The 21785-nt window shown below is 46.4% G+C and overlaps 1 protein-coding gene across 2 annotated transcripts; it reads right to left on the bottom strand.

Annotated features, from left to right (window-relative positions):
- Positions 1-11964: 11964 nt before the first annotated feature.
- cdk13 (cyclin-dependent kinase 13) lies at positions 11965-21715 on the bottom strand. Of its 2 annotated transcripts, none has more exons than XM_053860189.1 (14): positions 19889-21715; positions 18802-19371; positions 18576-18734; positions 18365-18504; positions 17048-17218; positions 16786-16975; positions 16644-16700; positions 16425-16526; positions 16271-16348; positions 15144-15260; positions 14941-15072; positions 14618-14814; positions 13311-13775; positions 11965-13222 (listed from the first exon to the last, which is right to left on the bottom strand). In XM_053860189.1, the coding sequence occupies exons 1-14, from the start codon at positions 20989-20991 to the stop codon at positions 12558-12560; spliced, it is 4146 nt and encodes a 1381-aa protein (XP_053716164.1). In that variant the 5' UTR covers positions 20992-21715; the 3' UTR covers positions 11965-12557. The 2 variants fall into 2 exon arrangements, with proteins under 2 accessions (XP_053716164.1, XP_053716163.1); XM_053860188.1 differs by having other exon boundaries at positions 13299-13775.
- Between the last annotated feature and the right edge of the window lie 70 nt (positions 21716-21785).

A 21785-nucleotide genomic window follows, 5' to 3' on the forward strand; every position in this document is an offset into this window, starting at 1 on the left:
TCCTGGAAGCGATCCGGGCTCAAGACAGCGCGCCATCAAAGAGCACGGATGCATCGACTGATCATCTGACCTCGGGCTGCTGCCTGTCGCTGACGTCACGCTGTGAAACTTTGACTGTACTGATTCTCATAGTTGACAGAACGGAAAGTAGCTGATCATGCACGCCGAGAAAATCGCTTTCAGGAATGTATTGTTTTTGTTGTTGCCAATGATGACTCAGATTTGAGTTCTAGAGCTTCACTGCGACTCGGATTTCCCGTGTTTCTCTGCTTATGTAGCTTAGTGCTTCTTTTCTTACCATCTGCGTTGGTGCCGCTTGGCCCCGCCGCTCAGGTTTCCATGTGATGGAGCGCCGCTTCCCCGTAGCTCTTGCACGAGTCTCAAAACAGCGTCCTCCGCTTCCTTCGGCTTCTCCAGGATCCAGATGCTGTCACCCTCCGCCGTCTCCAGAAGTCTGGCAGGGAAGAGAATGCATCAATGAAATGTGGAGCTTAAGCGACTTCCGAGAAGTCATTTTTCTGCAGCGTTCCTCCTGGACGTTCCTCTTCACATTGTGCAGTTTAACTTTAAGGGGTTTTATTTTGGAGTTTCATTTGGATCTTTTGAATTGTTCTTCTTTTTGAGGTGTCTGCCGCAGCATCCCACGTAAAAAATAAAGCAACTTCCATATGACTGTGGTGAGAGTGTTCTAGTTCACTGGACATTGCATCAGGGTTGTTAGAGCCTCCACAACATCACTGGAGATCAGGGTCTGGGCTCAGGCAGCTGCTGTTTGAATGCGGCGTGTGAGCTCAGTGACAATATAATTCTGAAGTAAAGGACATTGTTTTATTGAATAGATGAGATGCTATAGTCGGTAAGTCCTCGACGGAGGTCTGCGCCCTGTGGATTCTTTCCTCGATTTCATTTGGAAGTTGTATTAATGAGTCATCATACAGCAAAGTCCAATAAAGTCTAAATGCCAAGGTGTGCGGTGAAGACGGCAGACGAGATGTGTCGGGTCACAGATAGCGAATATTAAAATGAACCCGAGGTGAGCCAGCCGCGCTCTTTGTTTCCAGCCGGGGAGGAAGTGTGAGTGATACATCTGCAGCTAATTTTAGTGGATGTTGTTTGTTCTCCCGCTGCTAAAAAGAGCGGCGCTGCACTTTTCCAGCCGCCGCGGCTATCGATGACCGTATCGACTGCACTGCGGATCAAGCGCGTGACCTTTCCTGTTTAAGCCAGAGTTTCAATAACCATTAGCTGTCGCTGCTCGGCTGTGTGACAGCGGCATAATCAGGGTCAGCGCAGCGCGACCTCCGGACAAAGTTTCCCTTTAGTGAACAAACAGAAGAGATGCAGAGCGACAGAAGCGCGAGCCGAACAAGAACTGCGCTGAGATGGAGACGTTAATGCTGGTTACGTTCACGTTAGCTTTTGTCACACAGTGATGAATGGACACATCATCACTTCACAGGCGAGAGAGTGAGCGGCGGAAATCCTAAAATAGTCTTCGCTCCTTTAAGCTTCTTCAGTCTGAATAAGAGCTCTTTCTCATCCAGTATCCGCTAAAGTAGGGTTGGACGATTATGGCAAAAATCATCATCGCGATTATTTTTGATTCGTGTCATAATCACGGTTATTCAACTCAATTTAAGATTTCGCTGTCATTGAACTTTCAAACTTTATTGAACGATGAACTACAATAAAGCAATGCGTAAAATAAAAATAATGATTTAACAGTTAATTCTAACCTTCACCGTGTAGGTTAAATGCTTCTTTCTAGAAACACCGGTTTGTCAGGTCCAGCTTTAGAGGACAGTGGAGACAGGAGACGATATTTCCAGCTGAGCGGACACGTGGCTGGGATGCATGGACTTTTCTGTGGTTCTGATTGATTGTCACTTTCATATTTGAGCACTCTTCCTCTGTGTCGAGCGATTGTTCTAATGCATTTCTGCACTTTCAAATCATCACTGGTTTTCGAAACATCTCCAACAAGCAGCGAGCAATGCTGCTGTGACTCTGGATGAGTTGAAGGTTCTGACGCTGAAAACCATGCCGCCGTTGTACAGGCGACCGAGTCTGGAGCTAACAGTGGCTAAATATTAGCGTCCCCCACTCCGTGTAAAGGCTCGAGCTGTCAGGCGGAGCTTCGCCCTGAGTGGCTCACGCCGTGTAACGCGCTCACTGTGCCCTCCACAGTAGCTTCCCATCGGGGACGAGGCCTAGTGCATCGTTTAGGTGCAACGGGACAGAACAAGACGGGTGTCCGGCTAAATAATCGTTTCGTGACGATGACCACGTTTTCATATTCGTAGGAAGACATAATCGTAGTCCCGATAAAAATTCTATTAATTGACCAGGCCTGCTTTAAAGTATCTTGGGCTCTTGTTCACAAGTGAGGGACAGATGTGTGTCCTAGTTTGCAGAGGCCACTAGATGGCGCTCTTGGTTTAGAAATGATGTGAGGTTCCGTAATTTAAGTCCAAACATTTGACAGTTGTGAAGGTTTTCCTGAGACCTCATCAACCATTCAATACTGTGTCGTGAAACCTCATAAATCCCTCAATACTTTCCACTCCTCTTCATCCGAGCTGTCGGAATGAGGTTTGGCTCTGGCCTCTGTCTTACATAGGATGAGAAGCTCCAAGTAGAACCATGACTCTTCTGCATCAAGAAACAGCAGTTCAGGTGAGATGTTTGGGCATGTTGCAACGGTCGGGTTTGATACCCACTACTCCCGACTACTAAGGGCCGCTGTTCCCAGCTGTACCTGGCACTGGCACCTGTGGCGCGTAGAGCGAGAGCTAAAGGGGAGTCTATTTTGTCTTTTCCTCTCTTGTGTTCAAAAGCAAAGAAGTGTGATGGTCGTGTCTCCAAGTGTGGAAACTGGCTTTTTCTCTTGTTTATTAAACCAAGCGCCGTCCTTTCTCTTGTCTCGTCTTTATTTTTTCTCTTCTGCCGCTGAGGAAGACTCGAACCATTGCAGTGTTCATCCTGGAGAAGACTCAAGACCCAAGATTGAGAAGCTTAATAAGGCTTTTCAATTGACCTGGAAGACCTCATTGTTCTCACTGATGGGGAGGTTCCGGAGTAGAGGGTTTCCTGGCCCGCAACCTGACCTTGGAATCAACAAATGAAAAAGGAATAGGAACCCTCCGCTGGAAGGAATCCAATAGAATCTAATGTAATTTCAGTAGAACACCATCGTGCCATGCTCCTTTGATGGGACTGGAAGTACCAACTCTGTGGGCGACGCAACAGTGGAGGCCGAAGAGCTTGTTTACCTGCACCGAATGGAAGCGTCCACAGAAACTGACTGTTGTGACGTCATCGGGGCAACTTTCTGGTTTGTTTAGCGCAACACTGCACTGAATTTGAATTCAGTTTTACATTTATTTAGTGTTGCCATTGAACGGAACCAACTTTGCAGACGAGATACTGTATGGTTTTAGAAGGGGTTTCATGAAACAGTGTCTGCTGTAAAATGTTTGGACTCAAACAAGTCATTCAATGAAACCGCTCATCATTTCTAACCAAGAGCGCCATCTAGTGGCCTCTGAACACGAGGACAGTGTTTCATCAATAGTGTAGTCACAGCCCTCATGACAAACATGTATAATATACTGTAGAGTAGTGCCTCATAACTCAGATTTAAATGTCCTTAGTTAAGCTACCAAGATATTTGCCACTGACAAACATCTGCGTTGACAATCTGAAATGAAATGTATATAAAATGAAATAACAAATAATCAAATAATACATTGTTAATATGGAATGTTATGACATAATTCGACTCTTCTATCTTTTCCTGGTTTTATATCTAGCTATACTCTTTTCTTCTGTTTGGTCTATTGGCTTCACGGCCCACACAACAGTCACACGAGATACTGTGGCCCTTGGGGAATTTCAAAGCCCCCCCACCACCTGGACTGACTCCCGGAGTCCTTCAGATGGGCTTGCCAGTGAGCGGGTCCAACTCATGGAGTTGCTGAGTCACGCTCGTCCAAGCTTAGTGGACCACAAGTGTTTGGTCATGGAGTGGCACAAATCAGCGTGACTCACAAGCTGAACAGCCTCGGCTCACTCACGAAACGGATAAACACATCTGAGTGAGTCACTGAGACATGCAGGGGTACAGACTCATCAGGGTCACTTCATTGCACAGGTTTGAATTGAAATTGGAGCCTGGTCTTATGAAGTTCCCGTAACTCTCAAGCTCATCTGAAGTGGTATCTTGAATAAATGAATATAAAAGATGAGTCGGCCGAGACAGGAAGTGGGGATGACTCATTGAGCCCCCGTATCTACTTCACTCAACATATACATAACATTTCCTTTAAAATTACAAACGCCAAGTCCATCCTTTCAGTAGGTGGCGCTGTCAGGCTAAATATGATGTGAGGTTTCTTTGAAAGGACTGTAGAGCACTTAGTGGGCTCCGATCTGTTTCATAAAGCCTCATCAGCCCATCGCAACTTCACACTGGACACGATGATAGACGGAAGAGGCGGAGCTGTCCTGTCTTCATGCTCATGCGAACAATGAACGGATGAGTGAATAAAGACGGACACAGCGAAGAAGTGAAGGGATTGAAAGTCCACCATCATGACCTTTACAAGACCATCATCTATCTGTATCGATGTATTGGAAACACTTGCAGGACAAAGAGGTCAGCGAGAGTGCAGACTCACTCACACACACGCACGTGCGCTGTGCTGACTCACCTCCTTGAGGAGCAGCGCGGCCCGGGGCAGGGTGATGCATCGAGGGTCAGGCTGCGGTTCAATTCCTGCCAAACACAAGGGGAGAGGTGCAGTCAAAGTCAGCACTTAATCCCTCAATAAATCATCTTTAACCCTGATCATGCTGCTCACGCCGAGCGAGCGGCGTGTTCACAAGCTCCACTCTGGTCTCTGATCAGTCCACTACCGTGAGTTTGTGCATCATAATGGAATCTGGCTGTTGTCCATTAGCAACCAGCTGCCCGAGGAAGGCTCGGGCCTCACAAGGCTCCTGCTATCCAAGTGAATTTACGGTCCGTCTCCGCGGCGAACATGTGCGCACGTGTGCGTGCGTGCGTGTGTGTGTGCCGGGTGCACGCGCTCCGGGTCACGCTCATAACTCATACATTAAAGCTCTAGAGTCAAGGGTTCTCACTTGGCTTCTAGCGCCCCCCTGTGTTTAAGAAGGGTATATTATTCAGTACTCTTGTTTGCTTAGACGCCTGTGCGTTTATGGCTCCCGCGTGTGCGTGTTTGTGCAGCGACAAGTGTGTGTTCAAATCTGTTTATGTTTGTGTTTTGCTTGAGTAATTCACGTGTAATGTGTATGTAGTATGTGCGTGCTTTCCTGAGAGCGTGACATGCTTCATGCTTTTGTTTTACTCTGTGTGTGTGTGTGTGTGTTGATTTGTGTGTGTATGTGTGTGAGCCTTCCCAGTCAAGCTTGGTGCGTGTGTGCGTTTGCTTGAGTAAGAATGTGTGTCTGGGTATTTGTTCCCTGCTCTTGTTTGCACAGTGAATGTGTGTATGCGTGTGGCTGGGGCTCTGAGGCTCTGTGAGTGTGTGTGTGTCCTTCTATAGCTATACTTGTGGGGACCAATTCTTGGAAACACACTTGCTAGTGAGGACCTTATGGATTTGTGGGGACATTTGTGCCAGACACCACAAGATTCAGCCTTAATTTGAGGATTAAAATATCAAAATAACATGGTCATTATATTGAATTTAAGTCTAGTCCTTACTAGAGTCCTGGTTAAGTTTCGCCATGTGTTTTGGATGGTAGGTTTAGGGGGAGAGGCTGGGGAAAGGGTTACGGCAATGAAAATGAAACACAGGTGTCCTGTTGATGCGGGGTGTGTTCACAAGCATTCATAACACATTTCCTAAAATCAAAAGGATAACGTCAGAACATCAAAAGTAAATTGAAAGTATCATGGGTAATTCAGATTGTTTTTTAAATGGAAAATAGGGAATCAAGTTAACTAGAAATTAAAGCTTTATGTGCAGGAAAACATGATGATATAATGTAAGTGACTGTTAAAGTGTAATATACAGTGGCTTGAAAAAGTATTCATGCCCCTTGAACTTTCCCACATTTTGTCACGTTCCGACCACAAACATCAATATATTTTATTGGCATTTTAGCTAAAAGATCAACATAAAGGGACACACAATTGTAAAGTAGAAGGAAAATTACAATATATATAAAAAAAATAAAAAAAATGAAAAACGTGGCGAGCAAGTGTATTCAGCCCCCCTGTGTCAATAGTAATCTTGCTAAGCTTGAGCTGTTCTGCAAAGAAGAATGGGCAAAAATTCCAGTGTCTCGATGTGCGAAGCTGGTGGAGACATACCCCAAAAGACTTGCAGCTGTAACTGCAGCGAAAGGTGGTTCCACCAAGTATTGACACAGGGGGGCTGAATAGTTTTGCACGCCACATTTTTTTTTTTTATTTGAAAGTCATGTATGATTTTCTTGTGTGTCGCTTTATGTTGATCTTTTATCTAAAATGCCAATAAAATATATTGATGTTTGTGGTCGGAATGTGCCAAAATGCGTGAAAGTTCAAGGGGTATGAATACTTTTTCAAGCCACTGTATATGAGAAATGTAATAATAGTATTTAATATTTGGGAAACAATGTGAGCTCTAAATAAATATTCTCTCAAATTACATGTTCTTTTACTTTCAAAACACCGTTCGCTCTCAGCAGTTGAATAAAAAATATTTATTGGCTTAAATCTTCTCCTCTGCTGCACTCTATGCAGCTTGATAACACAGTCTACATTTCAGTTCTTGCCCATTTCTCATGTTGCTTGAGGCGGATTTGACGAAAACCTGTACGAGTTGGCACAGGTGTTTGATTTCAGGCCAACGCTGGAGGAGTGCGGCTCCATTTTCAGCTTTTAATGGTGTTTCTAGGAGAACATACGGAGGAGCTGTTGAAGTCGCGGCTAATTTTTTCAAGTAGGGCTGTCGATAGATTCAAATTTTAATCTCACTGAATCACAATAAAGCTGAGTTAACTTGCAGTTAATGGCAAATGAATCATAGACTTTAGAATAGAATAGAATAGCCTTGATTTGAGCGCTACTCCCTCGGTGCAAACAATGTCAAAAAGATTTAAACAAAAACAATCAAGCAAAGCAGAAAACAACAAGCAGGTAGTAATAAATAATATATACACAAGTAGCAGCAGTAAAAGAGCGTAGTAACAGAAAGTGGCACTCATCCGGATGTAAACCTGAATAATTGTAATTTCTTTATTGCATGATGATCAATATGGTCAGAAATGATGAATTTTGTCGACTGTTTTATCTGGTTTTGTTGCTTTTACTCACTACTGAGATGGTTTTCGGGAAGGAGGTATCTCTGGGTCTGTTTGTCCTGTTTTTTTTGTGACGGTAGCGGGTGGAACAGAGAGTTACTGGGGTGGGTCGAGTCCATGATGATGTTGCCGGCTCTGCTGAGGTAGCGGGAGTTGGCGATATCCTCCTGGACAGAGAGCAGCCAGTGATCTTCTGGGCTGTGTCGATGACTCTCTGCAGAGCTTTCCTGTCTGCAGCTGAGCACCCGGCGTACCACGCTGCGATGCAGTACGTTAGGACGCTCTCCGTAGAAGGTGACCGGCAGCCTCTCCTCCAGGTTGTTTCTCCTGAGCACCCTCAGGAAGTGGAGACGTTGCTGAGCTTTCTTGCAGACCAGGAGAGATCATCAGACACGCCCAGGAACCTCATGTAGTGGACCCTCTCCACGCAGTCACTGTAGATGTGGAGAGGGGCTGGGTCCGCTCTGCCCTTTCTGAAGTCCAGGATGAGTTCTTTTGTTTTTGTGGTGTTCAGCTGAAGGTTGTTTACTGAACACCATGTAGTCAGTCTGTTGACCTCATCTCTGTAGTGAGACTCATCCCCCCCTTGAGATGAGTCCAACCACGGTGGTGTCACCCGCAAACTTAATGATGGTGTTCGAAAGACGGGTCAGTGAGCAGTCGGATGTGTAGAGCGTGAACAGGAGGGGAGTCAGGACACATCCTTGTGGGGAACCAGTGCTAAGTGTGATGGTGCTGGACAGGTGGGGGCACAGGCAGATGGGGAAGGAGAGGCCCAGGGGCGACAGTTTCTGGACCAGTATCTCGGGGATGATATGGTTAAATGCTGAGCTGAAGTCCAAGAAGAGCATCCTCACGTAGCTTCCCGAGTGCTCCAGATGACTCAGCGCGATGTGGAGTGCTAAGGTGATGGCGTCCTGTATCTGACCTGAATGTAATTTCATGAAGGCAGATGTTACCAAAACCACAGTGTCCAAAAATGCTATGCCTTTACCAATATTGTTGAGCCTCTTCAGTGCATCTGAGGTGACTCTCAAGAATGTTCTGTTGGGTTATTGGAGGATTTGCATGAGCAAATCACTGTTGGAGTTTTGGAACATTTGGAACAGAGACAAAATGTGTGATTTATTTGCCATTAATCGTGAGTTAACTCATCTTTAGTGCGATTAATCGAGATTAAAATTTTAATCTATTGACAGTCCTAAAGTTAAGGTGCTTTTTTTTATTATTCAGAAACAACAAAAACACAAACTTATAAAGCAGATATAACTTGTAAATATTCACTCAGCGTATAGGACCCTGTTTGTTCCATCAGATCCACATCTGCATTTGTCATCTGCTGATGAAAAAGTGATTATCTGGAAGAAGCTGCGCAGAGTTCATTCACACGCCGGATGGAAGCAGGCTGCTGATTAATACACTGTGAATGATGGATTGCCGAAATTTGCCAGCCGCTCCGCTGAGAGCGCCGGCCTCATATTGGTGTGAGTGATTGAGATATGGATGAAAGTGTACAGAAGATAAACACGTGAGATTCCAGCCTCGGCACGTCCACGTCTGCTAGATCCGTTTGGCCGCAGCGGCGTCGAAAACAGGTTTTAATTCATGTTATATAGCAGCGTAATTACAGCTCTTCTATTTTAGTCTTCGGAAGATTATTAAATAAGCCTTTTAGGAGGATGAATATGTCGGCTAATTGTTCCAGGGCTGCGTGCGCATCTGCGGCTGAGGCAGAGAAGCTGTCGCTGAAGCGGGAGGTTTAGGAGAGGAGTCTCAGTCCTGGTGATGGAGGGACCCAGGCGGTTATCTTCACACAGAGATAGAGAGGACGCTTCTCTGGGGGTAAAGAACTGCAGGTTCAAATTCCGCTGCTGAGCTCGACGCTGTCTTCACAGTAGAGTCACGAAGTATGTGTCTCAGGAGGCTGAGGTCACCTGTGGAGGTGATGTCCATCTTAGTAGAATGAAGAACAGAGGTGTAGCTGAGAGCACAGTCGAGAGGGCACAGCTTTGTTGATGATTTGGGAGTTGGTTGCAAGTTTTCCCAACTTGCTGCTTCCTGTCCGACAGGAAGTCTTCGAATAGTGATCCTCTTCTTTCTTCCTTTCCCATCAGGGGTTGCCACAGCAAGTCCTCCACTACCTCCATCCTCCATAGTCACACCATCATGTCTGCCTTCCTCATTGGTTGTGGTCCAACTCCTTTCCACATGTCCCTCTGATGGACACATGGATGATCCGGCCCATTCTTATCCCTCACAACGGCAACCTCGGTGTCTTCATCACTTATGATCCTGAGTCTCTAAAGGCATCATGGCAGTGTCCTACAAAGCTTCTCAGGCGTCACAGTCATCTCCACCTGACTTCAACTGTTTTCATTGACGATACTTTGCAGTCTCTACTCCACGTCTATATTGTCACCATATCATAAGCGAACATCATTGACCACAGAGACTCTTCCCTAACTAGGCCTGCACGATAAATCGTTTCAAAAATCACCCCTGTGTCAGATTTAATATTCAATAAATTTCGATTCGCATTTAACTTACAAACCGACTGGATTTGCATCACAAATGCTACTTTCCTTTGTGAGTTTTACGCTCCCCAGCGGCGCTGCGAGCTACTACAGTACTTTGTGAGTTCCCACAATGCTCGTGACTTCTCCTTCAACCAATGACAAAGCGCCTAGTCGTCACGTGTTTCACTGCTGACGTGAACGCGCTCGTGATTGGGTCGGTCGGCAAACACCTGTGGAAACTTTCATCAATGCAGTGCTCTCTGTCTCTGAGTCCCGCTACAGTCTGTCAATATTTCACGTCTCTAGAGCTTCACCTGTGACGTCTCACATCGAATTAAAGTGTCCTTTTGATATAAAAGGACAGCACAAACAGCATTCTGTGAGTCTTCTTTTTTGCCTTCTCGAAGAGGTGCAACAAAACCTTTCTGAATTAAAATGATTTAATGGTTGATATTTTCACATCTTCGCCTCAGAAGGTCATTGTCAATCCATGTGATCGGTATCGTGATCGGCAGCAAAAACCCCGATCGGAGCGTCCCTACCACAAGTCTTTTTCAGCACCTCAAACGTCATATGCCTGATGATGCAACTTTGTTTTGTCCTGGTTTATGTGTGCAATAAACTACATATTTTATGAGGAAAAAAATGTGGCAGAGAATTGTGATATCAATTCTTAGCTAAAAAATCGTGATTCATATTTTCCCCTGAATGGTGCAGGCCTGTCCCTAACCTCACCTGATGATCTCCACAGTGACCGAGAAGAGCTCATGCTTCACCTTGAATTCTGACCCCATGTCTCTCCTCCCTCAATTGTCTAATAAAACATGAACCAAAACCCTGAAATAAACCTCAAAACAAGCTCCATAATAAATGTAAAAATACAACTGTGCGGCCATATGACTGAATACGCTGCATGTGAACGATTCAACATCATAAACAGAGAGTGCATTCTTGACAACAGAAAAGATCGACTTAAAATAAGTGGTACTTACTTAACAAGAGTTGTAGGAGCCGACACGTTTCTTCCAGATCTGGTCAGCTGCTGCATCCCAGGCCCGTCCGCATCTCCTCCATATCTGCTTTGACAAAGACAAGTTATCGCCAGTGTTAACCTCATTGCCTTTTAAATTTTTACTCTGTTGACTTTTGCAATATTTTGTCATCACTGTGAACTTGGATTCAATGAATCTTCAGTTCCTCAATGATGATCAAGGAGCATGTAATTTAGAGAAATACTGCCATCAGGTGGAGGAGCGTGACGTGACATTAACAACGAAATTGTTTTGTATATCTGACAACCATTGTTTTTTTGGGGGGTAAAAATAATTATTTGGATGTTTCAGTCGTTTACATTTGTTTTATATTTGATCGTGGTGACTGTTTAAGTTTTAGATATCACAACATAAGATTTGACGGCTACATTTTATTTCTGTATTTAATATTAACTGTAATACAGTGCAATTCTGATGGACTTTTTTGTGATTTTCATGATGCACTACGTTTCTTTCTGGACTAAATACTCAACTAGCAAAAGTGTATTTTGGTCAAATATGTAATTGGTCAAGATTAAAAGTCGGTGTGTGGGTAGATAAACACTATATTCTGCAAAAAATGAGGTCATACAAGGACAAATATAAACCAAATTACCCTACCGTTTTCCTTTTTAAATCTGATAAAAACACGTATCAGTCTTGCTGGCGTTGGCCTTGTTGGCATATAAAGCTAAACTTTCCAAACAGTTCCATGCAGGCAAACATGCGGCCGGTACTTTTAAAGTTCTGAAGCACCAACAGGTGTTTTTACATTAAAAAAAAAAAAAAAAAGAAATACATTTGACATAAACTATGACCACAAATTATATCTTCACCCCGAAGCTGGATTCACTTGGAAATCCTCTAGAATGACATCACAGCAAGGTGAACCGGTTTCTCCGCAAACAGAAGACTTGAGACACAGACAGCGGACTCAGTTTCTTACCTCTTTCTGTCCCACATGCAGATGTTTCTTTTGACATAGAACAAAGTTAACAGGACATTTAAAAGTTTTCCATTAAGGATTCAACAGGATCTAACGGAATCATCACGCTAGTTGCTGTAGGTTAGTGGGTCTCTGGATCGATAACAAAACACAGTCAGCTGTGACATTTCTTTAATAAACGTTGGCCAGAGGCTGAGGGGATGAGATCACTGAAGTACAAAAAAAACTTTTGTTCTTGTGGTCTAACATTATTATCTCTGACAGACAAAACAGTCATGTGGGGTCGTAATTGCAGCAGCGGCGGGGCTGCCGCGCCGCTCTTCCTCACTGAAAAGATAAAGGGTACAAAAGGAAACTACATTACTGGTCGTTGTCCTACCTGTGTCAGCCAAGCACACAATCGCTTTCCTTTCATAGCTAACATGGTTTCCACCTACTCCGGTCAGTAGTGCAAAACAATACTACACTGCCCATGGAGCGAACACAGAAAGGCTTAGGTAGAGGTCTTGGGTTGTACCCGGCCTGGTTGTTGAAGACTCAAAAAGGGTTAAAAGTTTAATTTAAAAGACAGCAGAATAGAAAAAAATATGAAAATGGTTAGAGCGGGAAAAGCTCAGCTGTCCTTCTCGACGTCCTCTGGGTGACGGACCAGACCCGACAGAGACTCTCTGCAGTTCCAGGTGGTTCTGATCGGGCCGGAGACCCTCACAGGCTCGAAAACCTGCTGCCGTTTCCAAGTTCTGTTGCTCAGAAAGGCAGATTCCGCCCCCTGATTGTTGCTGAAGAGTTTACATGAGGGACAAAACCGAGGGGAAGTGGTGGAGCCCCGACCTGGGAGGGCGACCCCCAAGATTGCCCTGGAGCTGGGAGGGGTGGAGGAGGGTGGACACCATCCTTCCTTGCTAAGCTGTGGTTGTACAAGTGTAGGGAGCCAGGTTTGGACTGTCCCTCCACTGGCAAAGGACTGTGATTGTACTCAAAGCGGTGGTCCTTGTCCCCAGCGAAGACCATGCTGGTGGGTCCGGCGGCCGCAGGTCGGGGAGCAAAAGAATCCGGATGCGCAGCTTGACCTGGCCCGGTGAAGACTTCTCTGAGGGCGTGAGGTGGCAGACCTCCGCCCATCATGTGACCCAGGTAACTGTCCCCGTAACCTGCAGTGGCGAAGGGCGGGGGAGGGGGGTGGCTGTAGTCTCCACCGTAACCAGGTCCTTCAGCAGGAGGTAGTGGTGGATAGTCCGGCTCCGGCGGTCTCCCTCCGTCACCTCCACCCGCAGACGTGATGGGAGGGGCGTGGCCAGTTTTGGGTTCCAGGGGCGGCTGCCGGTAGTCCAGGTCGGCATGTGGAGGGGGCTCTGGAGGCTCGGGAGGTCTCTGGTCTGGAGGCAAGATGGAGACTCCGCCCCTCTCTGACACTGGAAAGCAAAAAAGTCAACGTTTAATGTTCAACAAATGGATCTTGAATGATCTCAGATACCAAACTGAACTCACAGTTAGGTTTACCTGGGGAGACCGGACTTGGCTCGGGAGGCTGCTTCAAGTCAGCGGGCAGAGGAGGGACCACTGTAGGTCCGACTGAGGCGTTCCCGCCGTCTGTGGAGTCCTCGCCTGGCTCCGGCCTCTGAGCCTGCAGCAGCTGAGCCAGCAGCATCGTCATGGCTTTCTGAGTAGCAGCTGCTGCGTCACCGTCAGGGATGACGGGCGGCGCCGTCGCCGGGGGTGAGGGTGGCTTGGGCATGGGCGGTGTTCGCGGGACTCCAGGCTGGGGAGGCTTGGCAGGGACTGGGGGTTCGACGGGATCGGTCGGGGCCAGGACCTTTGTCAGTTGCAGCAGCGTCTCCTGGTTGACCTTGGAACCCACCGACTGGACGAACTGAGCCGTGTTGGCAGCACTCTTGGGCTGCCCGAGGAGGTTCAGCAGAACGGCCAGCTGCTCCTGCGTCAGCTGGGAGTTTGGACCTTTTGGATCTGAGCGCAAACAAGACTGACGTTAATTCAACAGTGATTTTCTTCAGTCATACAGCAAGAGTTCAGCCAACTATCACACTGAACAATAGTGAAAAAATGTGTCACAGTTAACACCCAAATCTTCATTCATATTTTAATCTGAGTGAAAGTCAACAATGAAACGTTTCAATGAAATGTCAAAAGACCCGTGAGTGACAATCGAACATGTGTAGTGATGGAACAAGTGGCAACATTTGAAAACATCTTGGATCTTCGTGTCATCTTTTGATCAAATAAGTTGATAAAAGCACACAATCTGGCACAGTTGTTATCAGAAAGACACTCACAGATGTGCTGATGTTGCTCAGAAGACAATTTCTAGTTTCATTCTCTTTTCCAACAGGGTCCTTATCTCTAAACATTTTACAAAAGTGCAACTCATTTCCTTTAACCTCCTGACTTCATTTTCTGCTTCTGTTTTGCTCCCTCAAGTTTGCTCCACTGTCTGCCTCAACCTAACTTGACTGTCGACTGCAGATGCGTGATCGTATCACTGCGATGCTAGAATCTATTTCCTGTCAAAACATGAGAACGTTGGTTTTCACAGATGTCAATTTCAGGTCAAAACTACTCGCAGAATCGCCCGTGAAATGAAGTTTGTGTTTTTAAAGATTCAATGTAACTATAGACCACAGAGTTTAGTCATGAAATGAATGAAGTCATAAAACTACTCGAACGAAATAAGTAATAAATTGCAATGTCATCTGTAATAGAAAAAAAAAATTACAGATTTGACTGACTATTTTTTAACACATAGCACAAAGTTGCGATGAATAGAAACAGGGCATGAGAGCAACACCCACCAAGCAGAGCAGAAGCCGCCGAGGTCTGTGTTTTTAGGCTGCCCCCAACAGGAAACCCCTGAGGTGTGTTACTGCGACTATCATCCAGACCCAGTTCTTTCCGAGGAGCCTTAGGTGCGGACAGTTCCTCGGGCATCTGCTTCTGACGTCTGCGTTTCTTGCTCCACAACTCGTGACAGTCCTGCCACAGAGGGAGGCTGCGGAGGAAGAGGCATTAGATGTTGAGACAGAAGGTGAGAAGTTATTGTCTGTGACTCATCTCCTCCTCACGTAAGGTGCAGAGCACAACTTTAAATAATGTATACGAGTGTGGCAGTACGCACTCTGGTGGGGGCATCTTGTCCGGGTCCACGTCTCGGAGGAACTCGCTGCCGAGCGCCTGCTCCGCTGTGCAGCGCCTACTGGGGTCCAGGTTTAGCATGTGGTCAAACAAGTCCAGGGCGGACTGAGGGATGCTGGGAGGACACACGACGTTCAAGTTCACGGTCAAAACAACAACTTCTTTTTAGTCACGTGTGGGACTCACAATGCAAACTCTTCTCTCAGGCGTCTCCTGTACTGCTTCTTTGGTTTCATGGTGTTGAAGAAGGGAAGTTTGATCACATCGGGCCAAACAGCGGGACATGGGCTGCCACATATCCGGCTGCAAGAAGAACATGCTTCCATGAATACAAGGACTTGAAACAGCATACAACAGTTGTTCATTCACTGTCAGTTAGAAAGGAGATCCTGAGAGTTTGGAAAGTACTGGACCACTCACTTGGACAAACATCTCACTACAAAACGAATAAAAATATAAAACATATTGTTCACCTCAATAACCAACACTTGCACCCGGCTTTCAAATGCATGAGGATCACTTCTACACTAGTTTTGAAAACAGGCTCCAGCATCGAGACTGCCTCATGAAACAAACTGGGCTGGAATCATCAACTCCACACATCTTTTAGTGACATTAAAGCGCCCGAATTGTGATGTTTTCACCCGCGTGTCCCAGGTTCTGACACCACAGCCGGTCTCAGCTGCTGTGGGGGGCTTGTTTATACTGTTTATACTACTTCTATCTTTGTGAGAACCTTTATGAGTTTTTAATCAACAGAGTGAGGACCTTTTGGCCGGTCTTCACTTTGTCAAGCCTTAGATTGAGGGTTAAAACTCGAAAACCCTATTATAATAACCAAGCTGTTTTTGGTTTGGTTAAGAGTAAAGGTTAAGTTTAGCCATTTGTTTTAGATGGTTAGGTTTAGGGTGAGAGGCTGGCGATAGGGTTATGTCAATCACAGTGGATAGGAAGACAAACGTGTGTGTGGGCTTGTTTATACTGCCTCGTGGGGATCAATTCCTGCCAACACACTACTCTTGTGGGGACCTTATGTCCTCATGGGGAGCTTTTAACGGTCCCCACGGGTCCAAACCTCAATTAGAGGATGAAAATTTCAAAATAACTGGGTGATTAGATTTAGGTTGACGTTTGGTTCAGAGTAGAGTGTAGGTGAGCCATTTGGTTTGGATGGTTAGGTTTAGGGTGAGAGGCTGGCGAAAGCATTATGTTAATGAGAAACCTCCCAATGTCCCCACGGGGATAGCAATACGAACATGTGTGTGTGGAAGCAGGGACTGGCTGACATTTCATCTAACTCAGTGAAAACATACCTGATGAGCTCTAACTGTGCCAGCTCCTGATTAGCTTGAAAGATTGGCTTCTTGGTAAACAGCTCTCCGAGGATGCATCTGTGTTGTGAACACCCAGAGTTGAGAAAAGAACACAGTGACGTGGCAAAGAAAACCACATGAGAGCTGCTCTCACCCGCAGCTCCAGACATCAATGGCTGGCGTGTATCGTTCCTCTCCCAGCAGCAGCTCCGGAGGCCGATACCAGAGTGTGATCACTTTATTAGTGTACGGCCGACTGGAGGCAGAGTGAAACCACTGTTATTGTTGAGGAACGGCGCCCTTTGTTTCATATGAAGATTGACTGAATGTTAAATTGTCCGGATGTGTGTGAGAGAAGAGCTCAGACACTGACCTTTCTTCTGAGTTGTAGAGACGAGCCAGACCAAAGTCAGCCAACTTGATTTGACCCCTGATTCGAAGGAGAGAGAAAGACGAGACTGAGACAACATCCCAGTGTGACTCGCACACTGTCGAGAAGAAGGCAACAATCGTACTTGTTGTTAAGCAGAATATTTGAACACTTGATGTCTCGGTGCAGGAAGTTCTTCTTGTGGCAGTAGTCCAGACCCTCCAGCAGCTGCCGCATGAACGACTTGATGTGGCTCTCGTTGAAATGGACCAGGCCGGACTCCAGCAGACCCATCAGGTCGTGGTCCATGTACTCAAACACCAGATAAAAAGCACCTGCCGCCAGCAAGCAACACAAGTGAGAAACCTACTGGAACATCCACATTCCCACTTCGGAATCGCACTCACCTTTATCGTTCTTGAAGTCCAGGGCGTCCTCCTTGTCTGTGACGATCTCCTTCATGTTGATGATGCTCTTGTGGTTCAGCTGTCGCAGGATTTTGATCTCTCTGATGGCCGTGATTGGGAACCCTTCTTTTTCGTTGTCCAATCGAACCTTCTTTAAGGCCACCATTTCACCTTAAATACAGGGAAACGCCTCAGAATAATGCACAGAGCTAGTTCGAATTTATTGAATTCAGAAATATAAGCTAATATAACAGTGAGGGTAAAAAATACCTCAAAATTGTAACACATGACAATTGCTTTAAAAACAGTCATTTGAATCTTCAGTTTATGACCAAGTATTTATGAATGACTGAATTCCACCTCCAAAATCAAGAAAGCAAATCTGTCTTTAATATTGGTTAAATAAATGTCGACAGAGATGATTTGGTTCAAACCCGCATGCCTCCATGATGCCAATTGACTTTAGTATTTATTTAAATATTAATGTGTTAAACAGAGAACGCCTGTTAGCAGCAGTGTGCATCGACACTAAAGTGCAGTGAGGATTTAAATGGCTTCACTGCGTCATAGCCATCGGTTAGGAGGATAATACACGGCCCTGGTTTGATTGATCATATGTACATCACAACTCCAGGATACTTCAAATGCAGTGCACCTCTATCCCTTGCCTTGTTCTACCTTCATGCTGTTTTCATAAGCAGCCAAATACCTGAAGATTGAATAACAATAGAGCCATCATGATAACCCTGTGGACGTGTCCACTTTCTATAGGAAGGTGAATGTGGGTGAAATCACATTCAACAAATCTAATGGAAGCAGACGCAGAAGACACAACATGCTCAGTGAAGGAAGTAACTGTACACCGGGAGTTAAAGATGAAGTGACCTTGGGAGCGTGCCACTTGAATAGACATATCATACTCTGCTAGATTAATCTTTGGAAACTCAGAGAAAGGTCACACTGGGTTATTTGTCAGTGAAGGGACTAAACACACAACAGTCAAGAAAGAGATTGGTAGCACATCTGGGTTTCCGCCACATATTAACTAGGGTAACGTACTGCCACGGCTTAAATGAGAGCCGCCACACCATCAGAAAAAATGATCTTATGAAAGATCAAATCTCATGTGACCAATCGTATTGAAACAAAGCGAAGACATTAAACACATGGATAACAAATCAGACATAATGGAGCTGGAGGTGGACGTGAACATGGTGGTTTTATGCAGACTCCTCATACAACAAAAGCAGTATTTTCAGTTTAAAGCAATTAAAAACCAAGGAATTCCTCTCAGTGTCAGCAGTTTAAAGTAGTTACCTGTGTCTTTGTCTTTCGCTTTGTACACCTGACCATAGGTGCCTTCGCCTGTGATTCCAATGATCTCAAACTTGTCCACACAGCGTTTTCCCCAGTCAATTTCGGTCTCCTTGATCTCGCCAAACCTCGGGCCGCACATTCTGGGAGACGTGAGGAGGACAGTCATTAGACAGATCGCAGAGAGGGAAAATAAAAATACTCAGTGACATACTTGGGCCTCCTGCGAAGCGTTTGGGACTTCTTGTCTTCAGGGGGGCTGTGTGGTGACGAAGTGCTGCCCTGAAGGTCAGGAGGAAGCGGGAGGTCAGAGAGAAGCTGGCGAACCTTTCGCTCTGGCTTCTTTTTCCCGGAGAGGGCTGAGTCCTTCAGGCTAAGGAGGAGAGAAAAATGTCAAGCACTGGGAAACAGCAACATTTCCAGAGTCTCCACAAACGTACCTCTCAGCCTTCTCAATGTGTTCAAGAACAGTAGGAGGCAGTGGAAGAGACGCAAGGCTTGAAAAGAGAGAAGCAGGCGCCCGCTCCTTCTCTTTGCCCGGCACTGCACTCTGTGCTTTCCTCTTGTCCCGTTGTGCAGACTCATCTTTCCCCTTCCCATCACGTTCCCTGCTGGTCTGGGGCTCCGCACTCCTTTTAGCCAAGCTGTCAGCAGGGGACTGAGGCCGGCTGGTTGGTGGAGTCCGGGGTCCTTTCTCCGGCTGAGGAGGTGGGGATGGGGGGCGACCCTTTCTGGTTGCGTTGTTGGATTTGGGACTGGGCTGCGGGACAGTTGCGGGTCCCTTTGTGGGTGTCGATGCATTGCTGGTGGCTTTGGCCTTGGCGGCAGCTTCAGCGGCTTTGGCCTTTTTCTGCTTGCTGAGCTCTGCCGCCAGACTGGTCTTAAAGGTGATGGTGCTGGGGGAAAGGCTGGAAGGGCGGCTGCGGGAGCGAGAGTGGCGGTGTCTGCTGCGAGATCGTGAATGCCGAGTGGACGAATAAGGACTTTTGCTTCTGGTCCTTGCAGACCGCCTGTAAATCACATTAGGATTAGATGCAATCTCTTGACTTGTCAAGTTCCAAGTGAGGAAATAAAGTACATACACTGCAAAAGAAAGCTAAAACAAGTGCGTTTGTGTAAAGAACGATTTTTCTTGGCAACATTTCAAGTATGATCCTTGCCTTCATTGATCAATCATTTCTTTTGTCAGTACCTAGAGATATGAATGGATGTAGGAATTAACTTGGAAAGAAGGCGACAACCATAAAAGAGAATCAGTGTCAACTACGAAGCCGCAAGCGAGCAAGAGGCATAAACAGCTGCTAAAGTGGATTGTCGAGTGTTTTAAATGCTTTATGCGTTTTTAAATGTTAACTGGTTGAGGGTATATTCATCACTATCCTAATGTAGACTAAATGGTCGGGGAATGCAATTGGACAGTGATCCAAGCAGAATGCCCAGACAGATTTAAGACAAGACAAAGTTTTGCATCCTTTGAGAGTAATAAGGTCATCATTTCAAGACAATAACATTGACACAGGTTCTTACCGCACATCAGGACTAGGACTGAGAGACTTTCGGTATGGACTTCTCGATCTCCTCCTGTTGTATGGACTGGAACCAAACTCCCCCTGTTCAAGTGGACTATGTCGACTATAACTTGGAGACCGACGCCAGTTCAACGGACTCCCAGGAGACCGCTTCCTCTTGTTGCTAGAGTAGGCGCTGGGCGATTTCGGCATCACGTACGCACCATACACATCCACATCTCGACTGTAATATGTGGAACTGGGGGACAGTCTTTTACTTCCGTAAGTTGGGCTCCGCCGGGAGATAAGCTGGTTGTATCCAGCGGGTGATTGATAGCTGTAAGGGAAGGATGTACCAAAGGGGCTTTCGGCTTTGAGGCCCGGACTTCTCCTGTACGCCCGGGGATCATCACGCTCATCTCTATAGGATTGTGGAGGTTCTCTGTAAGCAGACGGTGTCTCCTTCTCTGATCTTGTTTTGCTTCTGCGTCTTTTTGAATCTCTTTTTTCCGCAGTGGACGGTGTACTTGTCGTCCTTTTGCCATTTCTGTCACTACTCCTGGTGGTGTCTCGGTGGTTCTTAGAACTTCCCAGACTACTTCCACCCCTTGCTTTTGAGGAGTCCCTGTCCCGGCTCGGGTGATCCTTTTTCCTGCTCAGATCCTTGATTTGTTTGCTCTTTTCAAGTCTTATATGTTCGTCTTTTAACGCAGACCCTCGGACTCTAGCGTGACTTCTGTCTGGAGATGCTGGTCCGTTATAATCGCCAGTGTCGCTGAGCCGCTCAACTGATACACGATCAGCGTAGGGGTCAAATTTGGGAGAGGGACTCCCAGAAAACCGCTCCGACTGGGAGCTAACGTCATCGTACTCCACCAGCGTCTGAAGTTCGACTTCTTTCTCCAAAGTGCGGTTATTGACAACGTCTCCCGTGAGATTCCACGGGTCTTTGCCCTTTGCCTGTCTGCGTTTCTTCTTCCTGGAAGCCGAGGACCGTCTCTTCTCACGGCGTCGGTCCCGTTGAGCAGCACCGCTCCCGGCTTTACTTCGTCTGTCCTGCCGGTTCCTCTGCGCGGAGGGGCTCCGCGGCCGAGCATCGCGCAACACCTCCGTATTAGGCATTTATCCACAAAAACAAACGCCAAACACGAGTTGAATACTTTGCAAATACTTATTTGTTCTCGTCTATGTCCCTTGCAGTGCAACGAAACAAAACATTGAGGCTACCTTCTTCACAGGCTTCGTAGCTTAGCAAGATTCACATTAACCTGGTCCTAGATAATATACACACGACTAAACTCATCTCACACCACTGGATACCAGCAAATATTGTGTAAAACTGACCATATATTTCCGAGTCCAGTCGATAATCAACCGTCATTCCTCACAACGAGCATCTCAGATTTGCTAAGCTAATTAGCTGCTAGCTGTTCCCGGCTGCGAAGTCGCGTTCCATTTGTCAACAAACGGACCTTTAAAGTGTTAAATCCAACAATGTCGAACCGTCCAAGTGGTCTCAGGTGTGCATTCCCATTAAAAGATCCGGGTGAAAGCAGGCGCGTGGAAGTCAGGTCCTCTTCTCAGAAACTTCTCGCTCCCCATCGTAACAAGGAAGTGACTAGCACACGAGTTAGCCGCTCCGTCTCCTTCAGCGGCCAGTAAACAATGATGGTCCGCTCCCGTCCGCGCAGCGCGCCGCTTCTGTCCGGCTACAGCTCCACCAGAAGGTGACACGCGTCCCACAGGAGGAGAGCGGTTTTAAATTCCCGTCGACTCCAGTTCGAACACGATAACTTTGTTCACAATGTGGCTAGCAAGTCTGCTCGGCCGGGCCCAGCGCCGTGACTACAGGCCCAGCAGCGTCAGCGTCAACCAATGACGCTCGCCGACGTCACCTGAAACCGGCGTGACGTCAC

This window comes from Synchiropus splendidus, chromosome 3 (assembly GCF_027744825.2).
Source record: "Synchiropus splendidus isolate RoL2022-P1 chromosome 3, RoL_Sspl_1.0, whole genome shotgun sequence".
Lineage (NCBI taxonomy): Eukaryota > Metazoa > Chordata > Actinopteri > Syngnathiformes > Callionymidae > Synchiropus > Synchiropus splendidus.